This window comes from Rhinopithecus roxellana, chromosome 14 (assembly GCF_007565055.1).
Source record: "Rhinopithecus roxellana isolate Shanxi Qingling chromosome 14, ASM756505v1, whole genome shotgun sequence".
Taxonomy (NCBI): domain Eukaryota; kingdom Metazoa; phylum Chordata; class Mammalia; order Primates; family Cercopithecidae; genus Rhinopithecus; species Rhinopithecus roxellana.
The window spans coordinates 33,209,141-33,234,226 of NC_044562.1; the positions used below are offsets into that span (position 1 = coordinate 33,209,141).

A 25,086-nucleotide genomic window follows, 5' to 3' on the forward strand; every position below is an offset into this window, starting at 1 on the left:
TTAAGAAAGGCATACAATTGAGGATTCTGTCATGAATAATTCTAAGAATAGAAATTATTACTTTAGCTTAGTTTATGAGGTGGAAATAGAATTAAGCATGACAATGCCCATATCTTTTGAACAAACTTTGACATTTCTCTTTTTATTTAGGTTAGTAATGGATGACAATCCCTGACTTTGGGGAAGACCCAGGTATCCCCATAAGGCAGCTTTTCCTTCTCATTTTTTTCTCCTAAAGGCAAATACGATCCCAGTTCTCCCAGAAAAACTCTCCCTTTTAGTGTTGGGGACAACCGCACCCTCCTAGGGCTCCCAGCCTACTTGGCTCAAGACAGGATCGCTTTGGAACCCAGGTGCATCCTAGTAGTAGCTCCAGTTACTGGCCAATTTACACCTTGTGGGTAATTAAGGGCATGGTGCCCTAAACTTTTACTTTTTTCATTTTTCCCTTGAGACAGGGTTTCAGTCTCTTGCTTAGGCTGGAGTACAGTAGCACCATCGTAGCTCATTGCAGCCTCAACCGTCCTCCCTCCCAAGCAATCCTCCCTCCTCAGCCTCCCGAGTAGTTGGGACCACGGGTGTATGTCACCATGCCCAGCTAATTCTGTTCATTTTTTTGTAGAGATGGGGCCTCACTATGTTGTCCAGGCTGGTCTCAAACTCCTGGACTCAAGTAATCCTCCCACCTTGTCCTCCCAAAGTGCTGGGATTACAGGCATAAGCCTGGCCCCCAAATTTTATTTTCAAGGCAGCTATGATTCGACTCTCTGATCGTCTGTTTTATTTTTTCCTTCCTCAACAAAAGGCACATTTAATCATCTCTGGTCATTTCTTAGCAGTAAAATCATTCAGGCAGGCTAAAGTAATAAGTTGTTTTTTTTTTTTTTTAAGATGAGAGAGAGAGAGAGAGGTCGATGCTTAGTGACCACTTACATGACAGATGGGATTTTAGCTTCAGCCGTTCTGTTGAAGAAGAGAATGAGGGCATCTTTCTGCTGCTGTTTCTGTTGAAAGAGAAGTTAAGAATGTTAAGTGCCCCAGTCTGAGACTCTGGGATGAGTGGATCTAATTATTGCTCCTATGCGTTTTACAAATCTCAACCACCCGTCACCAGAGTCAGGAGACCCTGGTGCTGACAATAATTCCCCTTTCACTTTCGCCAAGTCAGAAGAACTGTCTGGGTCTGGTTTTGTCCTCAGAGACAGCATTAGAGCTACTCTGCCATTGTCCAAGAACTGTTGCAAGAATCCAAGAGGCAAGAAACATAAAAGCTCTTTGGAAAAGCATTTCAGGTAGGCATTTCACCATACACACCAAACCCATGTGACCCACTGAAATGTGGCCTTGGTTAAGCATACCTATTTACCACAGCCTGGTGACAACTTACATGTGACATTTCCCCAACTCGCTTTTTGCTTCTCTCTTTTCTTCTGCCAAGCTGTGACTACCTGACTTACAGAGCTTACCTCTGTCCAAGACTTAATTAATCAATTCAAATGGACCATGACTAGTCTATTTTACTATCATTTTATTTTACCTTATTTTTTATTTTTTTTTGAGATGAAGTCTCGCTCTGTCTTGCCCAGGCTGGAGTGCAGTGGCGCGATCTCGGCTCACTGCAGCCTCTGCCTCCCAGGTTCAAGCGATTCTCCTGTCTCAGCCTCCAAGTGGCTGGGACTACAGGCATGTGCCACCATGCCCAGCTAATTTTGTATTTTTAGTAGAGACAGGGTTTCACCATGTTGGCCAGGCTGGTCTCCAACTCCTGACCTCTGGTGATCCACTCACCTCGGCCTCCCAAAGTGCTGGCACTACAGGCGTGAGTCATTGTGCCTGGTCTATTTTAGTATCATTTTAAAACCATTATTCAAATGTTCTTGGTCTACCTCCCCCATAAGGTTATTAACTTCCCAGAAGAAGAAACAGTGTTTTCTTTAGGGTTTACATTTAAGTGACTCCTAATAAAGACTGCTAACACAGGAGATGCTCAAATCGTTTCATAATAATGTGAGATCACATTTACTATTGCTCTGGCCTCCCAGAGATCATATTCTTACCATCATCGGTAAGAGTGTCCCCCCAAAATTCATAATCTGAAACTTAATTTCCAGTGTAGTGGTGGTAGGAAGTGGGGCATCTGGGAGATGCTTAGGTCATGAGGACAGACAGCCTGTTTGTTCCTTCCACCCTCTTTGAAACAGAGACTGGGCCCTCACTAGATGCTGAATCTGCTGGCCACTTGACCTTGAACTTCCCAGCCCCTAAAACTGTGAGCAATATGTTTCTGTTTATAGATGACTCAGTCTAAAGTATTTTGTTACAGCACAAATGGACCAAGACAGGTGGCCATCTCCTTCCACCAACAAGCACGGTTTTACAGGTGGACCCTCTTCTTGTGCCTGGCCTCTGTAAGATCTGTGACTGTCAGGACAGCTTCCCCAGGGAACAAAGACATGATTCAACAGCAATAACATCTATAGCCTTGAACCTGTCATTCTTGAGATCTCAATAACTCAGGAAAGCAACCACAGCCAGACTGTACCTAAAACTAACAACTATGGATGGAGGAAAAAGCTGTCTGGTTAAAACAGCTTCTTGGCTTTGGGGTTGTTTTTATTGTTTTTGAGACAAGGTCTTGCTCTGCCACCCAGGCTGGACACGATCATGGCTCACTGCAGCCTCAGCCTCCTGGGCTCATGCGATCCTCCCACATCAGCCTTCCAAGTAACTGGGACTAAAGGTGTGCACCACCACACCAGCTTTTTAAAAATTTGTTTGTAGAGACAGGATCTCACCATGTTTTCCAGATTGGTCTCAAACTCTTGGGCTCAAGTAATCCTCCCATCTCGGCCTCTTACAGTGCTGGGATTATAGGCATGAGCCACTGCACCTGGCCAGCTTCTTAGCTTTGAATGATGTCTTTCCTCTAGGATTTTACCAGCAAAAAGAAAGATGCTGAGGAACCACAGGAAGTTGTGGGGTCACTGATTTAGACCATAGATCCCTTTCATATCCTACATGTGTCTTGGCAGTGGCAGCCACCTATCCTATTTTATATCAGGCTCTGGAAACATACACAACTTTTCACCTGTGGCTAGTAGCTCAGATTTCATGAAATCCATTTATGGACCTCTAAGGGTCCCCAGCAGCAGGCTAGTCCTCCAACCCAATGCAGTTTCTAGTAGCCAAAGGGGCAAGGCAGGCTTACATATGATGACCTCACTCGCAGCATGTGTGCCTCCATCAGACTGCACCCCATTCGGTGCCCCTCTACAGTTTTACTCCTGTGTCCTTCAGAGACAGCCTACCCCTCCCACCCACACTCACTCATGCCACTCTCCCTAATAAGAAAGAAAGCGGGCAAAACAAACAGATGGAAAACTGCCGAGAAGCACTTTCAGGAATCTTGCCCTAACATTTAGCACCTAGAGTTGATGAGAGTGTGAAGAAACAAACACTATTATACATGACTGGTGGGATGGTACCCTGGGCTAGCCCTTTTGGGAATGATGCAGCAAAACGTACCAACCCCCTTTAAAATATGCCAAAACCCCATCATCCAGCAACTTACTCCTTAAAAGTGATTCTCATTATAAAATCACATGTGCACAAATTTCTATGTAAGCTACTTTTTCAGTACAGTATTACTCAGAATAGTGAGCAACTGAAAATAACTTAAAGGCCCAACAAAAATGATCCACGAAATTATAGCCATGTGAGAAAACACTACGCAGTCTTTAAATGTAACGGTTTTGTTGTTGTTGTTTTTGTTTTTTCTGAGACAAGGTCTCTCTCTGTCAGACTGGAACGCAGTGGCACAATCACAGCTCACCTCAGCCCCAAACTCCCAGGCTCAGGTGATCCTCCCACCTCAACCTCCTACCCGAGTAGCTGGGACTTCCCACCTCAGCCTCCCACCAGAGTAGCTGGGACTACAGGTACACACTACCACGCCCAGCTAATTTTTTTGTATTTTTTGTAGAGACAGGGTTTTGCCATGTTGTCCAGGCTGGTATCAATCTCGTGGGCTCAAGTGATTCTCCCGCCTTGGCCTCCCAAAATGTTGGGATTACAGGAGTGAGCCAGCGCACCTGGCTAAATATTATGTTTTAAGAGAATATTTAACAACATGGAAAAGTCTTCATAAGTCAGTAACCTGTTTTCCTTCCCACTTGACGTGTTTGTATGATCCCAGTTCTGCTTTTAAAATATACGTATTGCTTATTGCATATATAAAATATATCTTATATATATTTATATGCAGATATAAAAAATATATCTTAAAGCAACATATACACACATAATTATAGAAAAATACTCAAATTATATATGCCAAAATTATGGTTGTATAAAAGATGATTCTTTTTAACAGTATAGTAATAAAAATAACAACTAACTCTCATATACCACTTATTATGGGTCAAGCAGTGTTCTAAGAACTAAGCATGCATTAACTCATTTAATAATTAGCATTGCTATAAGGGAGGCACTATTAACACCACTGCACAGATTAGGAAACTGAGGCAAAAAAAGTCAAGTGAGTATACTTGTCACACTGCTACTAAATGGTAGAACCAGAATTTGTAGCACTTAAAAGTGCAGGCTCTGAGGCTCAAATATCTGGGCTGATGGTGAGAATTTAATGACCCAATACACGTAAAGCACCATGCCCAGCACATAGCAAGTATTCAATAAATGTTACTGATTTTAAGTATTTTTCTTTATTTTTCAGATTTTATACAATGGATATCTATTGTATTAATACTTTTAATGTGGGAGAAATCAATAGCTTTAGCTTTAAAAAAACTCCCCCAAACTATGCAGACATAATACTCTCTATTCATGATCTTACTTCTTTTGCCAGCTACTGGCCAGGAAATTTTAAATAACCTGCATTCTTTGTTCCTGACTAGACCTTAATTAAATTAGATCCAATGGAGTTTTTAAATTTTTCTACATCGGAAATTTGAGTGGATTATCAAATGGCAAGGGTGAACTGATATTGTCACCAGGAAATCTGTATGGACTTGTTCCATTTCTCTGCTCCTGGTCTTGAGGACGAAAAAATGGCTTTAGACAAAAGATGACCACAGTCAGCTTTCCTTAGCCTGTGAAGCGAAATCCATTATTTCAGCTGAAAAAATGAGAAAAGGCTTTCATTATACATTATATTCTATAAATTGGCTCCTTCACCTCGGCTCCTGTGATATAAAGTTTTTTAAGAAATGTATTCTTCCAGATGGAAAGGTGTGAAGGAACAAAGAAAGAATCAGTTCTCGACAGGCAGATCAGCAGTGCTTGGCTGGAGTCACCATGATTTGCAAAATTGCAAGGAAACTTGGGACTAAAAAGTAACTTAAAAAACTGGGGGCAGTGGAGAGAGGGGACTTTCTATAGATCCATAGGGCCTCCTTATTAGACTAAAACCATAAAAAAAAAACAAAAAACATAATTCCCCATTTTAACCCTTCCAACTCAGGATTTCATAGCTGGCCAGGGTTTGGAAGACATGCCTATGGTCATGTAGTCCAGCCTCCAGCTGATGCTGACTCCCTTCCTGAAGTAAGTTACAGCAATGCTCCTGATTAGATCCATGGTTTAGAAATGCACCAAATCAATGGTTTTAGAAATCCAAAGCTTCTGATGGCCCGAAGCACAAAGCACACACATCTGTTTTCTACTTGGATTTTCCATTATAAAAATGGATTTATATTAAGACACAAAAAGGCAGCAAGTTCTTAAGGAATTATTATCTGAAAGAATTTAGTGACTGGCTTCAGCCATCACACTGAAGGTAATCTGCACCAACTCAATTTCTATCTTTCAGGGATAAACATTTAATTTTCCTAAGACTCCAAGGAAGCAGACAGCAACTCCCTAGTGCTGAACTGAGAAGAGCTCCGGGCTCTTTCTCAGCTGGATTCTTGAAGAGTGATGCTGCAATTTAGGCTTCATTTTCATCATCTGCAAAATGGAGTTAAGACTGCAGTGTTTACAAAGCAAGGAGGATAATCACCCAACAGGCAGGATTCTAGGCAACCGGCACTACTCTTATGTACTTTTGTTTTTTTTCTTTTTTTGAGAAGGAGTCTCACTGTCGCCCAGGCTGGAGTACAGTGGCGCGATCTCGGCTCACTGCAAGCTCCGCCTCCCGGGTTCACGCCATTCTCCTGCCTCAGCCTCCCGAGTAACTGAGACCACAGGCACCCGCCACCATGCCCGGCTAATTTTTTGTAGTTTTAGTAGAGACAGGGTTTCACCATGTTAGCCAGGACGGTCTCGATCTCCTGACCTTGTGATCCGCCCGCCTCAGCCTCCCAAAGTGCTGGGACCACAGGCGTGAGCCACCGCGCCCGGCCCCTTATGTACTTTTCCACAACCAAAAGGGAGTTGTGGCTCCATTTCTAAGCAAGAAAATATGAAAATATCCCCCAAAATACCGGATTTGTATAGCTACCTAAAGTTATGAAACACCTAACATTCCTAGGTTAATTTCATAGCATCACCAACAAGCTCAGAAATCAAACTTTCAGGTGGCATCTGAAACCATCTTTGAAAAGAGCCACTCCCTTTACTTGAAGAACTATACAAGTTGGTGGAAGTTTACAAAATGCTTTCAAATCTTGTTGCACTAAGTACAAAATTTCTACTGCTTTTCTTGTTTTCTTTTTGGCCATACTACACAATTCACAGTTGTGTTTTAACAAGCTAATGTGCTTTTCCTCCTTAATTCAAATGCCCACTAATTGCTTCTTCAGGTGTCTACCTTGGCTGTTCTGGAACTGGTTCAGGAGCTGAACCAGGTATTGGTGAGGGTGTTCTCTAGGGAATCTCATGAAACACTAACAGACTTACTTCCATCTCACACACACAAGGAACAACTTTTGCTGGCAAAAAAAAGAAAAAAACATAACATTTTATAAATATTCAGATCTTTGCATCTAAAAATATTGCATGTCTCAATTTTTCCATTAATATATTTGCTATACCAGTTCATTTGTTTTGTCTGGTAGAGTTCACCAGTAGACAAAAGTTATTGTTTAAGAAAAAGTTATAAGAAAAAACTTCAAATTGAGAAAAAATATTCTACTCATTGCATTTTTATCTCTAAAAATAAACAAAAGACCACCAAGATTGATTTTTAGTGACAAAGCTTCCTGGTTTTACTCATGGTTCCACTGAAATATAATCTGGGAACACTGGTCTATACATTCACATCAATGCTGTTTAACTTTGTTTGAAAACTCCACAGTAAAGAGATGATGCCTGCTCACTTACTCCAGACCATCTAGATTATTACATATAATACAGCATAAATTCAATACAGCTTGACATTTTGCCAGTGCATCCTCTATCCTGCCATTTCTTCAAAGTTATCAATGAATCTTGCTCATCACATGGTAAAATAACATGAAAAACACGCATTCTGTCTCTTGTCATTCTTACTTATTTTGTAACTTCCCAGAAGGCTGAGATCTATGTCTAAATATCTTTATATGGGGTAATATCAAGCCCAGCGAATGCTTCATGATGTTGAAAAATATCAATGACTGTTATTTTCTTGGTAATGCAAATTACAAGGTTTTATCTAAGAGGACAGAAACAGAGCTGGTGTAGATTATAGCACTTAGCACAGTATGACACTAAAGACAGAAATAAAAGTGTTTGAAAAGATAAAACCATCATAGTGAAAAGAGTCCTAAAATATAGGGGCAAGAGGCTTGGTTCCAACCTCAGCTCTGCGGTGGAGCAGCTGAGAGAGCCTGGCAAACTGCAATCTCTGTGAGCCTCAGTTTCTCTCTCTGTAAAAGGGGGATGCCAACTTCCTGCTAACCATAAATGCCTGTAATAGGGATTTAAAAGGTTAGGAGGATTTGAAAACTCTATTTTGTTATATGAATGTTGACTTATTATTTTGACTAACACAAATGACACAGTATGGTTAAAGGATTAACATATGTATCAAATATGTTAGGACTAATTTTCTTTTTTTTTTTTTTTTTTTGAGACGGAGTCTTGCTCTGTCGCCCAGGCTGGAGTGCAGTGGCCGGATCTCAGCTCACTGCAAGCTCCGCCTCCCGGGTTCACGCCATTCTCCTGCCTCAGCCTCCTGAGTAGCTGGGACTACAGGCGCCCGCCAGGTCGCCCGGCTAGTTTTTTGTATTTTTAGTAGAGACGGGGTTTCACCATGTTAGCCAGGATGGTCTTGATCTCCTGACCTCGTGATCCGCCCGTCTCAGCCTCCCAAAGTGCTGGGATTACAGGCTTGAGCCACCGCGCCCGGCCCGTTAGGACTAATTTTCTAACAACTGTTACTAGACTGAGGCATTCTCAAAATATAGTGGACATAATTTCCACATTCTTTGAGGGATTCGGAATATTGATCACCATCCTGCTGTTGCCTGTGCTTATCTTTATGGCCATCCATCAACGGCGATTTATACAAGTATAAAACCACAAATTAATAAGGGATTTTTCAAAACTGACTTAGGTAGGCTGAGGAATGAAATGGACTTGCTCTTCTTGTTTAGAGAAGAGGGAAAAGGTTACAGAAAGGAAAGCTGAGAGAACGTCGGGTCATTTTCAAGGGCCCCTCACGGAAAGGAACGCCTAGACACGTCTGCTTCCAAATCCGTCTCCAGCCCTGGACTCACAGTTTTGTCCTTGGTGGTCATTTCCATGGCTGCAGCATCCAGGGCAGCTCTGGTCCTGGCATTGATCCGTCCTGGGGCAATCACCACTATCTTGCGCTGCTTGGCAGGCAGCTGGGAAAGGACGTCAGACTTGAGGCGCCGCAGCATGACCGCTTCCTCCAGCAGAAGCTTCAGCTCTCCCAGGTTGGAGGAACCTGAGTAGTCCCACCCCCAAGGCATCTGCAGAGAACAAGACAGCGATAGCCCCGTGAGGCTCCTTTCAGGCCCAGTCCAACAGGGATGTGGGATCCTAGGAGGTCCCTCTTCTCACAACCACCCCTGGCTTAGCTCAGAGAATTTCAAGTGACTTATAAGGACAAATAAACCCCCAGTAAAACAAATGAGAAACAGAAAGGAAAACAGAGAAAAAGTCAGGAATGAGGTGAGCAAAAAACACCTATCACGGCATTCTACAATTTGGCAGTGAGCTTTCTTTTCCAGCAGCAAATGCCAGAAGTCAAGCAATTGGATGTCCATTTTATTAAAAAACAAACAAAAAACTCGGCTTGTCAGACTATTCCTGTACACTAAATACTAAATCTTCCCTATGGCTTATCCTACAGAGTCCGTTGCACAATGTAATAAAATAATGTCAGTAACATCTTTATTTGATGAGACTTACGGGGATTTTAAAAACTGTTGTTCCTCAGTATGGACTACACCAGCACAAACAAGTACAATATAAGAAAAGTAACTGCAGTGTTGTTGTTGATGGCAGCTGGGGTTGGCAGGAGGAGCCCACCACATAGGCTTCTGGCAGTCTGGCTGAGTGTCTAGGCAGTCCTTCATAAACATGGCCCCCCTTGCTGAGTAGCTCATGGGAGGCAGTGAGCTCAAATGTCCATTACCTGTCACACAGCTAGAGAAGACGTTACCGGCCAGGCACAGTGGCTCACACCTGTAATCCCAACACTCTGGGAGGTGGAGGCAGGCAGATCACTTGAGGTCAGGAGTTCGAGACCATCCTGGCCAACATGGCAAAACCCTATCTCTACTAAAAATACAAAAATTAGCTGGCGTGGCAGTGTGCGCCTGTAATCCCAGCTACTGGGGAGGCTGAGGCAGGATAATTGCTTGAACCTGGGAGGCAGAGGTTGCAGTGAGCTGAGATGGCGTCACTGCATTCCAATCTGGGCAACAGACCAAGACTCTGTCTCAAAAAAAAAAGAAAAAAAAAAAAAGAAGCCATTACCATTAAATACCCTATCCTTCACCAACAATCTTACTGGAAATGGAACTGATTTCTACAATCTTGTAGAAAATCAGGGAGCTAGTGTGCCCGCTACTTTGTATTTTAAGGAGCTCATCTCCCCTCCTAGCTGATGAGCTAGTTAGCTGAGGGTAGGGGCTAGGCTTTTCCATTATAGAGGGCTAGAGAGCCTAGCATAATAGTGGAGACAGAATAGGTGTCTCATAAACCTTTGCTAAATTGAGAGAAGGAAGAGATGGTCAAAGGTGGAGGAATAAAATGCTGTAAAGCTGTTTCTTCTTTTTAAAAAATACTCTGAAATCAACTGCAAGTTCTCAGCAAATGCCTTCAGAGAGTTAGTGGTTTGCAAATGAGCTCAGCATGAAGTTCTCTTTTCAGTGGTTTCTTAATGCATGAAGCTGGCAAAAAAAAAAAAAAAAAAAGCAGCCCTGGCTTCTGGGTTGCATTAAATAAAAACCATGCTGAGAACAAGTGGATATCATAATTAATTTGGATATTGCTATGGCTTAAATGTGTCTCCCAAATTTCACATGTTAGAAAAGTAATCCCCAAATTCATATGTTGATTGAACGTGGGGCCTTTGGGAGGTAATTAGGATTAGATAAGGTCATCATGGTGGGTCCCTCATGTTGGGACTGGTAGCTTTATAAGAAAAGGACCAGAGACCTGAGCTGATACATATGCTCTTGCTCTCTTCTCCATCTGATGCCTTCTGCCACGTCATAAATAAGAAGCAGCAAGAAGGCCCTCACTAGATGCCAGTGCCATGCTCTTGAACTTCCCAGTCTCCAGAACCAAGAGCTAAATAAACCTCTATTCATTATAAGTTACTTAGTCTGTGGTATTTAGTTACAGCAACAGAAAACAGACTAAGACAGATATCATGCTCCTAGGTTCTAATACTGTTAGCTCTTAATCTTGTAGGTTAAAACTTAGTAATACCAAATAATTTGTTACTTTTTCTTTCTTTTTGTTTTGAGACAGAGTCTTACTCTGTCACCCAGGCTGGAGTGCAGTGGCATGATCTTGGCTCACTGCAACCTCCGCCTCCTGGGTTCAAGCGATTCTCGTGCCTCAGCCTCCAGAGTAGCTGGGACTACAGGTGTGTACCACTGCATGCGGCAAAGATTTTAAACTGGACTTTGGGATAGTAACAATCCAACAAGTTTTTATTGAAAAATTACCACATACCAGGCACTGGGCTAGGTTGAAAGAAGGATGTGAAGATGAGGAGGAAGGCATTCTTTGCTGTATTGGGGAGGTGTATCAAGAAGGCAGGAAAAGGAGAATTCAAAGTTAATGCCTTAGTTTCTGGCAGGAGAAACTACTGAGGAGATGCTGGCCTAAGATTGGGAACATAGGAAGGGACAGTTTGGGGAGGAAAGGCAATGAATTTTATCTTCAGCCCCTTTCATCACTAGCTGAATATTATTATGCCATGGGCCCAGATAGTCAAGAAAGAGAAGATCCTTTTTAGAAAGTGGACTGTTTGCAAATAGGACAGAAATCCAAATCATACATGAAGAGTTTTGAGGCACCATGAAAACTATATAGCATCAATCTAATCTGGATTGATCTACAGGGAAAATGAATTAAATATATGATTAAAGAAGTATATGGCTTTTAAACACATTTAACAATTGGGAAATTTCCTGCCTCAATAACCAGCTAAAAATAGTTTGCAATTAACTATGCTAAGCACTACAATTTACATTATAAGTACTTTGTTTGAATGTAAGTGGATATTTTTAAAGTACTTGAAAACTTTTTTCTTCTTTTAAAAATTTAAAAAATAAGGCAGACACTCTTATTTATATCATGTATTTGCACAGCAAGGCTTTTCCCTCATAGATGGGCAGTCCCCTCATAGATGGCTTGTAGGATAAGTTGCAGCCATTTCTCCAAAGTGTCAATACATTTGTGACTGATCACAAAACAAGGATCCCTAAGGTCTGAATTAATGTGGTTTTAAAAACAAAGATTCCACGGCAATGCATTTGTGTTTATAGGGCTTCCTTGCCATTTTGGGAGAGCATTTTTGGGGTGCTGGCTATAGGTCCTGAGGTGCCTGCTCCACTGGCATTGCACTCACAGAGCCTATCCAAGGCAGTTTGGGATCAGACTCCCCAGTCTACCTTTATTTTTTTTTTTTTTCCTTTTGGCACAGGGAAGAATTTCCCACCTTTACTTCATATTCTTCCCATGCCAGGAGGAAGCCCTTACCCCTTCTTCCCTCTGCCTGGGGCCTCAGCCTCACTCCTAGCTCACGTCAGTGCCAGCATCTTCTCCAGGGCCAGCACTTGACATGGACTTTCCTTTTATAGCTCCAACAGTGTGCCTCATGCAGAGCTGTGACCCTGGGCAAGAGGGCAGCCGGCTCTCAGAGCTCCACACACCTATACATCAGCCACTGGTCCCTTTACTGGAAAACGATGACTTGGGATCACCATAACCATTAAAACTAGACTTAAAGGGTAAGATGACCATTTTCCTCTTACCACTGAGGACATTCCAAAGCCATAGTAAGAAACAGAAGGACTGAAATCCATTTCCCTGGCCAGTGCTCTTCTGATCACATCATGGCCAGAGAGAAGGAAGAGAAAGGTAAGTGTCAAAATCAGGGTGAGAAATGGGTGGGCTGGGAGGGAAGAGATAATAAATACCCGCTTGGCATCACAGTAGCGAAGTCCAAAGGCATGAAACTGGGGGAAGAACGTTGGCTTGACTGCGATGATCTGCGTGTAGAGTTCTGCGGGCCGGGACATGGCTGGTGTGCCCGACAACAGGATCACCCTCTTGGCAACCTAACAGACAAACAGCCAAAGGTGCTCTGAACACAGGGAGGAGCACACAGGAAATGTTCAAAATGCCTCAGTGATGGAGGAGCTGGATGCCCTGGGTGTTGCAAGAACCTAATGGCATTGCCAGTGCAAGCAGTTAGATGGCATCTCCTTTTCTTTAAATCCTCCCTGCCTGCCCTCTGCTGAGCTCTATCCTAGTACTTAACATATTACATTGAATTATAACTTTTCTGTCTCCCTTGTTAGATTGCAAGCCTCCTGAGATAAGGACTGGGCTGTATTCACCTTTATTTTCTGTAGCATATGCCTGACACCAAGTAACCAATAGATGTTCACTATATGCTGCAAAAAAATTCACAAGGAAGCTAATTAGTATCCTAGGGAACACAGAGTAAACTCAAAGATTCCAGCATTGGACAGGAAGTGGGAGAAGACAGTGGCAGGTCTGAACTTCCTCCAGAGTGAATCTGTGACATGCAAGTTGAACTTAGATAATGACAATTACAATCAGCCCTCTCCCATTCCCAAGAGGAAGTGTCAGGGGTTGCCAATGTATACGTCTCCATGTGACTTTCTTTAAAGGAAAATAAGGCCTTTACTAACTCAGCTTCACAATGCTTCAAGCCTACCCTGACTCAGGCTCATTTTGCAGTTATTAATAACAAGAACCTTAAAAGGTGATACTTGGTTCCATTCTCCCTAAACTCAGCCCAGATCTGCAGCAGCGTGCTTAGCACGGGCAAGATGGGAAAAAATAGTTGGTCAATAGCAATGACAGATTTCAAGTTCCTCACTACCGAGACACCAACCTGACCCATGGGGATCAGACCTGAAGATCCCACCTCCTATTATTAAGATGGGAAAGATGGTGAGAAAAAAAAAGAGACACTTCCTACTGTGTTAGAACATAGAATCACTACAAATTACTGGAGGTAAAATTCACTTCAGCTCTGGGAAGGGACCCTACCAAGGAGCTCAGTTGTCTAGAAACAGCTTGTTAACCACTGTAACCTTGAGTTAATGACAGTAATACAAGGCAATTGCATGTAATAAATCACCTAGGACAATAAATTAGGTTTACAGATGGATACACTGCCTCATAAAAATAAATAAAGGTGCAACAGTGAAAAAAAATCACTCTTCATAAATATACAATATATACAATTATCAAAACGCACTTGTGCCCTCACAGCAATCGCCAATATCTAATTCCATTATGACGGGAGAGCTATGAATGTCTCCAGCTATAATTTTCCACAGTTCAATTACCTAGGCCTTCTAATTTCCTGCAGGGTTTAAGGCAGACTCATTAAAATAACAATGAGCTGACGTTGGTAGCATCTCTTGCCTTGGCTTTAAGATCATTTCAATGAAAAAGGGAAAATGAAAAGTTTTATCAATAAGAGAAAATCTCCTCATCACTCCAAACCTATTCTTCATGTCGCTGTGCTGGCCTGGGGATGGAGCCAGGACAAAAACAGTTCATGGATCAGATGATGGAAATTAACTCTGGGGTCTTCTGTCAGATATTTATAGGATATAGTTAGTATTGAATCGCTTCTCCCATACACTCCCCAGACTAGAGAGTGATGGGAGCATTGCAAAGGGGTGTTTGTGGGCCTTAAAAAGGCAGAGGCAGCATTACAAAAACAGAAAAAGACCAGCTTTGAAAAGAACGCAGAATGGCATCTCGTCTGTAATGGCGTGATTTGGCCTGCTCCCTGCTCAGTCCCCAACATGTGTCTATGTCACCACTATCACCCATAAGGGCTTTAACACATGCCCAGCTGCAAAGGTGTCATATGTCACCCTCTACTTCTGAAAACTCCCAAATCTAGGAAAACATAAATCTACAAAACTACAGAAATCAACACTAAATTGAACAGTTTACAGTGAACTCCCATGGCTATGGGAGAAAAGCAACACCTGAGAAAGCTACGATAGAACAATGTTAAAAAATACTTTCTGTGTGGTGTTAAAAAGATAATGTGATTCACATGTGCAGACACTGTTGGGGTCAGATGACCCTCAAAGACAGGCTTCATTTCTTCATGGGCTGGGGGTGGGAAAATCCTGCAGAATAGATTGAGTTAGTGTATATATAATTCGCCACAGAGAGTTCAATGTAGTAACTGAAAGTGGATAAACTATACATAGTTGTAAAATTAAGAGCTGGCTGGGCATGGTGGCTCACGCCTGTAGTCTCAGCACTTTGGGAGGCTGAGGCAGGCAGATCACTTGAGGTAAGGAGTTCGAGATGAACCTGGCCAACATGGTGAAACCCTGCCTCTACTAAAAATACAAAATTAGCCAGGTGCAGTGGTGCACACCTGTAATCCCACTACTTGGGAGGCTGAGGCAGGAAAATCGCTTAGAGCAGGGGAGGCAGAGGTTGCAGTGAGCTGAGATCATGCCATTGTACTCCAGCCTGGGTGACAAGAATGAAACTCTGTCTCAAAAAAATATAAAATAAAATAAAAAATAAAATTAAGAGCCAAGAGAATGTACTACTGTAGAGAAAAGAGCTGAAGTCTTAAGTTTATATAAGAAGCAGTTCAGAAATTCTTCATCACTTTATGTTATCTCTTTTTTTTTCCCAACTGAGCCAGTAACTCACTTTAGTGAATTATTCTGATGGGCTGTAATATATTTCACCAAAACCCCAGACTAGGAAAACAAAGCTCAGTCTAGTCTTATACCCAGAATTATTCCTAACGGTACTCTAAATAAATTTACACAATACCATATATTCAATTTAGAAATAAGACATGAAGAAGGCAGGTAACATCAAAAAGAAGGTCAAGTCCACACTGCTGGAAAGTCTCCATACTCAGTAACCCTGATGTGGCAGGGACATTGAAGCTGTGTTTTAATTAGTTCAGAGGTCATTATACAATCTTCAAAAATAAGGATAGTGGCAAGCACAGTCTGGGGACAAGTGACCAAAAGTACACAGATCAAGAATAAATGTGGGATCACAGTCACCATCCAAGGAGCAACAAAAGAGACACCTGTAGTTAAATCGAAAGTCTAAGAGCAAAAGGAAAAGCTCAACATTCAGGAGAAACCCAGTGCCTGGAGTCAGGGAAGGAGACCGCAGGTGTATTCTTTACTCTACTCCTGAGTGGTGCCCCCCAAAACAAACCAGGCCAAACCAAGAAAACAGCATAATTATGGCCACTGCTGACTAGAGGCTGCCCTAGGCACTGGCAGAAGGCCACCTACCACTCAGTGATACTTTATACATGGCCTCTGAATCTCTGGTCAGGTCTGCTTATTTCACATAAATGGTTCCCTCTAGGTTCTAGCCTATGTTCTAAAAAGAGGCAAAGTTCTAGTCACAAATCTGAATAGTACTAACCTTAACTAAACTAATTTGCTATGATAACCATAATGCCTTCAAGCTAAATGAGTATTGCTGCTCTAACATAAATGAAATTATAACGCCACATATAAGGCAATTCTTGGGTAAGAACAGACAGAATGAAGACAGTGACTGCATGTACATTGGTCCAAAAATACCAAAATATTATAATGAGAATACATCGAATGGTATAATTATAGCTGAAAAAAGTTATGCCATTCCAAGCTTTTTTCTTTTCTTTCTTTTCTTTTCTTTTTTTTTTTTTTTGAGACAGAGTATCACTCTGTCACCCAGGCTGGAGTGCAGTGACATGATCTCGGCTCACTGCAACCTCCACCTCCCAGGTTCGAGTGACCCTCCTGCCTCAGTCTCCCATACAGCTGGGATTACAGGTGCATACCACCATTCCCAGCTAATTTTGTAGAGATGGGTTTCACCATTTTGGCCAGGCCATTCTCAAACTCTTAACCTCAAGTGATCTGCCCACCTCAGCTTCCCAAAGTGGTGGGATTATAGACGTGAGCCACTGTGCCTGGCCTAAGGTAGATTTTTTTTACTCTGGAAAAGACAGTCTATTTTACCATAGGTTTCAAACTCTAATAATTTCCTTTTTAAGTCTGATTATGTAATGAAAGTGAGGAAATAAATGAGAATGGTCGGACCCGGGGGACTTCTATAGCCTCATCACACTAGGGGAGAAAACAGCATCTGCCAGCTGACACCGCTCTCCCCTCTGGCCTGATAGGCAAAAAGCCATCTCAGACACAGAGGGATTGCATTTTCTACTCTCCACTTCTCATATGAAAAAATGGTCATTGCAATATTGCATGTAATAGCTGCAATTTGGTTACAAATCCATCAAAAGAGAACAGATGATACGTATTATGATAAATTTATCCAATAGAATGCTATTTGCAAGAATGCGGTAGAAGTAATTTGGAACCATATGGAATGATTTTCAAGATACATTATTAAGGGGATAAAGACAAGTGTAAAACAATGGTGGTAAAACACTCTAAGGAGGCAGAAAGGAAACACACACATTCGTACTTCCATAGATGCAGGCTGTTTTATGGAAGTAAACCTGAAAACTGGTAACTATAGCTGCCTTTGGGGAAAGAGACGGGGACTAGGGATTCAGAGGGGTTGAAAGACTTACTTTTCACTGTCCATCCTTTTGTATCATTTGAATTTTTTTTTGAGACACAGTCTAGCTCTGATGCCCCGGCTGGAGAATAGTGGTGCGATCTCGGCTCAGGGTAACCTCCACCTCCCAGGTTCAAGTGATTCTCCCGCCTCAGCCTCCTGAGTAGCTGGGATTACAGGCGGGTGCCAGCATGCCTGGCTCATTTTTGTATTTTTGGTAAAGATGGGTTTTCGCCATTTTGGCCAGGCTGATCTCAAACTCCTGACCTCAGGTGATCCTCCTGCTACAGACCTCCCAAAGTGTTAGGATTACAGGCATGAGCCACTGCGCCTGGCGCCATTTGAATTTATCATCTATTTAAACTACTTAATTACAAAGGAAAAAGAAAAAAGCCTTATACATTTTAGCTACTATCTCATCCAGCCAATCAACAGAGATGTAAAAAGTATTCTCTACTTACAGAAAAAGAGAAACAGCTGCTTACTAGGAAAGAATGGTAGGATTCTGGCAGCCTTTCCCTTTAAAAAATTTTTAATTTTGTTATTATAGTAGTTTAACAATAAAAGCCAGTGTAAACAAAAGACAACTAAACTAAACCAAAAAACCCCCCACACACACCTCACTGTTCAAAAGAGTGCCGATAATCCTGAGGGTTGGAGTCATGTGGGAAAAGAAAGCCTCTGACTGAAGACTGAATGGGAGTGAAGACTGTTATGCCTGGCCAGACTGGACTTCAGAGGCCTCCCCCAAAAAGGTCAAATGAAAACTGACCTGGCAATTCTGATTGTAGGAATTTGTCCTAATAGGATAAATATGCAAGGTACATGTAGATGATGTTCACTTGCAGAATTATTTATAACAGCAAAAATGGAAAACAACCACATATCTGACACTGAGGATTAAATTATGGGATGTGTCTCTACTATGTAAATGCTCCATAGTTATTGAAAAATGATGATCTTGCCCAATAATTGACACGCTGGAAAAATAAGCTGTTAACAGTGGCTTTTTCTGTTGCAGGGATTAAAGGTAATTTTAACTTTGTTCTTTTTAGCTTCTATCATGTCTACTTTCATATATTTATATATAAAAATATATCTACCTCATTTAGGATTAGTAGCCACAGCAAACAGTGCTGTGGGGGACGAAAAATGTCACATTTCCCAGGGGATGGTGACACCAGTTTCTTACAATCTTTTTTTTTTTTTTTTTTTTGAGACGGAGTCTCGCTCTGTGGCCCAGGCTGGAGTGCAATGGCCGGATCTCAGCTCACTGCAAGCTCCGCCTCCCGGGTTTACGCCATTCTCCTGACTCAGCCTCCCGAGTAGCTGGAACTACAGGCGCCCGCCACCTCGCCCGGCTCGTTTTTTGTATTTTTTAGTAGAGACGGGGTTTCACCGTGTTAGCCAGGATGGTCTCGATCTCCTGACCTCGTGATCCACCCGTCTCGGCCTCTCAAAGTGCTGGGATTACAGGCTTGAGCCACCGCGCCCGGCCTCTTACAATCTAACACGTCCTCTCTCTGCTGACTCAAAGGCCACATTTTCTAGACACGATCTGGCCCTGCTATCCAACAAACTGTATGATTTAATCTAAACACCTTATTATGCCTATTTGCTGAAAATATGCTCGTAATATTAATTATCAGAATATAGGTCTAAGAGATGTTCACATTAGAGGAACAATCAAGTGGCATTAAATTAGGTCCTTATGCGGCTTTTCAAAAACATACTTTACTTTCTCCCAACTACCTTATTATTCCAAAAACATTTAGATTCATCTCCTTATTTAGATTGGTGGTTCTCCATGGGGTTGGGGAAGGGCAAGGTGGGTAGAGAGCGATTTGTCCTCCCCCAGAGGACATTCGGTAGCATCTGGAGACAATTTTGGTTGTCATGACTGGGAAGGAACTGCTGGCATCTAGTGGGTAGAGGCCACAGATACTGCTGAACATCCTAAAACGCACAGGACAGCCCCCCAACAACAGAGTCACCAGCCCAAAATGTCAACAGTGCCAAGGCTGAGACTCCAATCTAGATGAAAATACAATAGACAGAGATGAAAGGTTCGGTTAACAGAATAGCACAGAATGCTCCATCCCATTCCTTCACCCCAGTCCTGCCACAGTCCAGCATTACTTGAAGTCAATGTTGCAGAAGAGCGTGGCCTCAAGACACCTTCATACACACAGGCCATGTTCATGGGGCTTATTTTAAAATATTAATTCAACCAAGTTCTACAGCAAATGCAGAGTAGTACATATTAGTTAGCAGTTTAAAGATTTCTTTTAAACCTGTCACTTTGAAACATCCTCACGATATTAAAGAGGTATATGCTGCTTCCAAACGTCTGGATGAGAAGCACACATTTCAGAAACCACTATCTGGCTCAGCTTGCCCAGCCAGGCAATGACTACATTAACAAGTGGTTGCTAAGAAGCTTTCACATTATATCTTTAATGATAGAATCTATCTATTGTGCAATTTCTTTTGTCTAAGCAATCAGGAGTAAAGATTTAATTTAGTTATGGCTGAAATACTGAAACCATAATACCAAAGCCTCTTTCTTTCCTACGGAAAGCATATGAAAGCCTCCCAAAGAAGGGTCACCGACCTAGGAAAACATTTTATTCAAGTGCGTCCATCAACGGCTCTCAGCATATAAGTATTCATAGGTATTACTGGCACCCAGGCTGGAGTTCGGTGGCGCAATCTCGGCTCACTGCAACCTCCACCTCTCAGGTTCAAGCAATTCTCCTGCCTCAGCTTCCTGAGTAGCTGGGATTACAGGTGGGCGCCACCACGCCTGGCTCATTATTCTATTTTTAGTACAGATAGGATTTCATCTTGTTGCTCAGACTGGTCTCAAACTCCTGGCCTCAAGTGACCCACCTGCCTCGGCCTCCCAAAGTGCTGAGATTACAGGCGTGAGCCACCACCCCAGCAAAACCAAACTTTTTCAGTAAAAGACTTTTATTCTTAGGTTTGGCACATGACATGACCCTGCCTTGGAAGATGTGTCATATTCCGTTATTCCTAAACACATGAAAACTTGAAATGAGTGGACACTTATGTGTGCTTTGTGAGGAACTGGTAAGATTAATGCTCAAATGCTAAGCTTCATTAACATTTAGCGTATTTGCTTTCCCTAGTTTAGGTAAAAGTTAAAGCTTTTAATCAATAAAAAGCTATAGTTTTAAAATGCTGATACAACACAAAGGTTGCTTTGAGCACAAGAAAAACACACACTTTGGTTAGCTCAGTCTAAACGAACCAAAGTGGATACCTCCAAAGTCATCTGTGATAAATTTCTAACTTGTTACGAGAGAAAAGGCTACTTTTCTAATTGTACTTCCCCTTCCCTCTTTCAATAATAGGAAAAAAATCACCCTCCCCCGAAATGGAAGGAAATTTGGAGGCCTACCCTCTGTTGGGATGGGGGACCAAGAAACCAAACACAGACAGAAGAGAGAGACAGATGAAACACAGAGCCTGCACTGCACATCAGAACATGCTTAGATAAAGACTAGAATCCATCACATACCCACGCCTGCCTGCTGTGAAGCCAGAACTCACACCCACCAAAGCACTCAGAGATGAGTTTAGGCCACCACAGGGAGGAATGTGGATGGCTGCCCCTTCTGTCAACCAAAGAGGCTCAGAGTAGCCACAGAAAACAGTATCAACTTTTAAAGCCCATCTCGGCTTTACCAGCACATCTCACTGACCCCGCCAGCCCTTGCTCAGTTCTGTTTGTATTAGGTTGATGCAAAAGTAATTACGTTTTCTTTTTTGCCATTACTTTCATGAATACAACTCATCTTCCATGATTTCCAGCATCTTGACAGTTTTGCCACTACAAGTGACTTAAAAGACAGGCAGTTTTTTCTAAGCTATTTAGTGGACAAGTTGCTAGAGGCTCTCCCTTGTCTAAGCAGGAAGCCAAAGGAGGATTCTGGAGTCCAGTGCCCACCCAGCCTCAACAGTCTTGACCTTCGAGAGACAAAGGCAGTACTACTGACTACCAGTACTGATTACTAGTTCCTTAGCAGGATGTTAGGAAGAAAGATGAAATTGGTACCACAGCCCTAAGGAGACAGAGATACCCTAAGTCAACACCAAGTCATGACCATGGCCCACAGGTCTGTACTTGCAACCCCTGCTGGACTAGGACCACATGCAAGCCTGAGCAAAATATTACAGGATGCCAATGCTCAGTGGACTCGGTTCTCAGAAGTACTCACCTTTAGGACTGGCATAGCTGCTCGACAGCGGGCAGTCCTACTGTTTTTGAGGAAGTGAGATTCATCCTGAAAAGAAGCAACCACGTAAGTGAACAAGGTCCAATCCTGAGTGGACAGAAATAAGGGCCACTTTAGGTTTGACCCTGGCATGGCAAGTGCAAGGTGGACGCTCCCTTAGCACTTTCTCATTTAAGGAGATGGCTCAGTGGGCCTAGGTCAGGACCCAGGGTTCTGGTGGCAGCTTCTCTACTGCATTCTGAGCAAGTTGCTTCATGTCTCTGGGGACAATTTTCCATCTATAAAGTGGGATTCATGATTCCCTGCTCCGCCCACCTCAGAGGCTGCTCAAAGAAACCACTAGAAGGTGGTTTGCTGCTTTGTAAGAGGCACCTCACACCTGTGGAGCACTAGACCAAGTGCCCCATAGTGGGCCCTGCACTGATGCAAAGCTCTGGGGTGTCCAGCCCCTGCCCTCAGGGGCTCAAGGGTGCAGGAAGGATGCCAGACACACTGACAAGCAATCAGGCTATATTATCAGTACTGAGGTGAGTGTAAACAAAATGCTGGGGAAACTGAGAAATGGAAAGAAGATGATGTGATTCCCATCCTCAAGGAACTGCTATGTTTAGAACATGAAGTCTGATTAACCACTCTGCATCAGTGCATAAGAAAATACATATATATATGTTTATATATAGTTTGTTTTTCTTTATTCTTTTTCTTCTTTTTGTTGCATAAGCAAATATACAGTTGATCATATTTTCTAAAGCCAAATGAGTAACTAATACATGAGTATTTGAGTGGAAATTTTCTAGTTTGGTACAGAGTCAAATTCCTTGCTGTGTGACTGTAAACAACTACCTCTCTGTAGTGCCAATTTTGCTATTTGTAAAATGGGTACCATAGTTCCTTATGTATTAGGTTCCTGTGAGTCTTAAATGAGCTAACACATGTAAAGTCCTTAGCACAGCCCTGCCACTCAGTAAGCACTCAATGGTATCAGCCTTCCTATAGCTGGGATACCAGTGAGATCCCAACTCTGTCCTTAAAGATGATCTATAAGAAATTCCATTTCAGCTATCACGAGCAAAAAGGGCCACAAAAGCACAATAGAGGGGAGTGTGAAATAACCCTCAAAATGTCAAGAGAGTATCTTGTCCAGAAAGCTGGAGTGCTATAGTCATATGCCTTTCTGATGATGAGCCCTCATTGCAGTCAAGAAAAAGGTATTTGTGGAGAAAAAACACAGAGAGTACAGAGGATATGGAAGAGAATGGGCCCTTTCAACCAACAGGCAAAAATGTGCCAGTAGTGGAACAAATCACAAAGAATGGCTGGAAACCGAAGCCTCTTCTGAGAAGTGTGACACTTCAGAGCCATCACTCTGTTCTTTCCTACATTTCTCTGAAAGCAAGAGGACAGAGCTCTTACTTAACTGAAGAACAAACCAACAATGGTGGTAAGTGGCTTGCCAAAAAATCATACGGCAAGTTAAGTGATGGGCCAGAAAGAGAAGAACATGAATTCTGAAGGCAGACGCAACCCAGCTTTAATCAATAACCTCCAACTTGCTAGCTTCGTGACTATGGGCAAATTTATGTACCCACTCTCGTTGCCAGTTTCATCAGCTGTGAAATGTATATTCACAAGGATAAAAGATAAAGCCTGCTCAGGGACCACTGGGAAAATAGATGATTATATGTCAGCAGCTAACACAAGGCAACAGTCAAGAATTGAAAGCATTATTCTTCCCACAAACTCTAGAGCCATCCCCATCATCCTGGAAAACTTCTTACGTTTTCATTTCACATGTATGCTGACATCTTTTCTTTTCTTTTCTTTTCTTTTTTTTTTTTTTTTTTTTGAGATGGAGTCTCACTCTGTTGCCCAGGCTGGAGTGCAGTGGCCAGATCTCAGCTCACTGCAAGCTCTGCCTCTTGGGTTTACGCCATTCTCCTGCCTTAGCCTCCCGAGTAGCTGGGACTACAGGTGCCCGCCACCTCGCCTGGCTAGTTTTTTGTATTTTTTAGTGGAGACGGGGTTTCACTGTGTTAGCCAGGATGGTCTCGATCTCCTGACCTCATGATCTGCCCGTCTCGGCCTCCCAAAGTGCTGGGATTACAGGCTTGAGCCACCGCGCCCGGCAATGATGACATCTTTTCAAAGCCACACTTGAATTTGTGCCAAACCAGAAATGACTCCCCCAAAACTATCAATGCTCAAGTTTGCTTATGCTAAGAACACAGTGTGGTTCTCATGTCCAAAACATAATAATAGATCCCCTGAGGTCAGTAACGGTATCTTCTCCTTCCTTTCTCTAAGCTCCCACAATATTTGTGTGAGCTATGTAAACGCACTGAGTACTGACAGAGATGGCTGGGTACCAAATCTGTCTAGAGATCCTCAGGAAGTATGTAAGGAGTTAAAAGTTGGAAAGCCTGTGTGTAATTGAAAGATACCTTGTCAAATCTGGAAGCGGGTCCAGTAAGACCTTCTTTGAAAAACAATTAGAGGCCAGGTGAGGTGGCTCACGCCTGTAATCCCAGTACTTTGGGAGGCCAAGGTGGGTGGATCACCTGAGGTCAGGAGTTCAAGACTAGCTTGGCCAACATGGTGAAATCCTGTCTGTACTAAAAATACAAAAATTAGCTGGGCATGGTGGCAGGTGCCTAAAATCCCAGCCACTCGGGGAGCTGAGGCAGGAGAATTGCTTAAACCCAGGAGGCAGAGGTTGCAGTGAGCCGAGATCGTGACACTGCACTCCAGCCTGGGTGACAAGAGTGAAACTCTGTCTCAAAAAAAAAAAAAAGCCCCAAAAAAACAATTAGAGTAAAAAGTGCTTTTGTGGGGTGGGGGTGTATCTTCACATTGGCTGGAAGAAAACTCAATTGTTTGAGTAAAATGGCACCAGATGTGGGCACACCCCCTTGCCGTCTAGGCTGTAGTCCCCAGAGCCCCAGGTGGCCTGGGGTCCACATCATGGCCTCCATCCATGACTCACGCTGGGAAAGAGATGAGCTAGAAATCCCCAGCAAAAACTAATTAAATCACAATTTCAAAAAAAGCTCCCTACGAGATTCTAGTATGTAGCCAGAGTTGAGAATGGCTATTTGAAGGGAATGAATTTCCAGTTCCCCACAAAATAAAGACAGTGATTTCTATTCTTCTAGAAACTAAATGGGGTACAAGGAGATTATAGACATGAAAGTTCTCAGAGCTTTTACAAAGAAAGTTTCCAGAGAGATGAAGTACTTAAAGACTTTGCCAAGTTTCTTACAACGATGACAACTTTAAAAGGGGTTTTTAGCTGTTTTTCCAACTTGCTAAGAAGGTCAAAGCTGACAATGTTGATCAGGCCAGCTGTCAGGCGGTCCTTCCCAGTCACCACGACGTTGATGCAGTCTGGGCTCAGAGACGGTAGCCACCGAAGGAAGGCCTGTGAATGACAGGAGGGAATAAAGCTACAATGAACATCCAACACAGCAGCTGTTGGTTGTGACAGCAGCAGTCTCATACCCATGAAGAGCCATCACCTCTACCTTCCTGTCACCCACCTGCACCCCTTCACTTGCCACTGACAGAACACTCTTTGTTTTTTTTTTTTTTTTAAGAGTTGGGGGAGCTGGAC

At 42.7% G+C, this 25,086-nt stretch overlaps 1 protein-coding gene across 4 annotated transcripts in view; it reads right to left on the reverse strand.

The window, feature by feature from the left end:
• SMARCAL1 (SWI/SNF related, matrix associated, actin dependent regulator of chromatin, subfamily a like 1) overlaps positions 1-25,086 on the reverse strand; it is a 65,714-nt gene that overhangs the window by 17,660 nt on the left and 22,968 nt on the right. For all 4 annotated transcript variants that reach the window (XR_004053189.1, XM_030916437.1, XM_030916438.1 and 1 more), the window contains 5 exons: positions 24,736-24,894; positions 21,459-21,524; positions 12,567-12,707; positions 8,655-8,873; positions 934-1,004 (listed from right to left, as the gene is read on the reverse strand). Coding sequence is in view for 3 of the 4 variants with exons in the window: in XM_030916437.1 (XP_030772297.1) it covers positions 934-1,004; positions 8,655-8,873; positions 12,567-12,707; positions 21,459-21,524; positions 24,736-24,894 (656 nt within the window). In the remaining variant the exon portion in view is untranslated. The remainder of the gene's footprint in view (positions 1-933; positions 1,005-8,654; positions 8,874-12,566; positions 12,708-21,458; positions 21,525-24,735; positions 24,895-25,086) is intronic.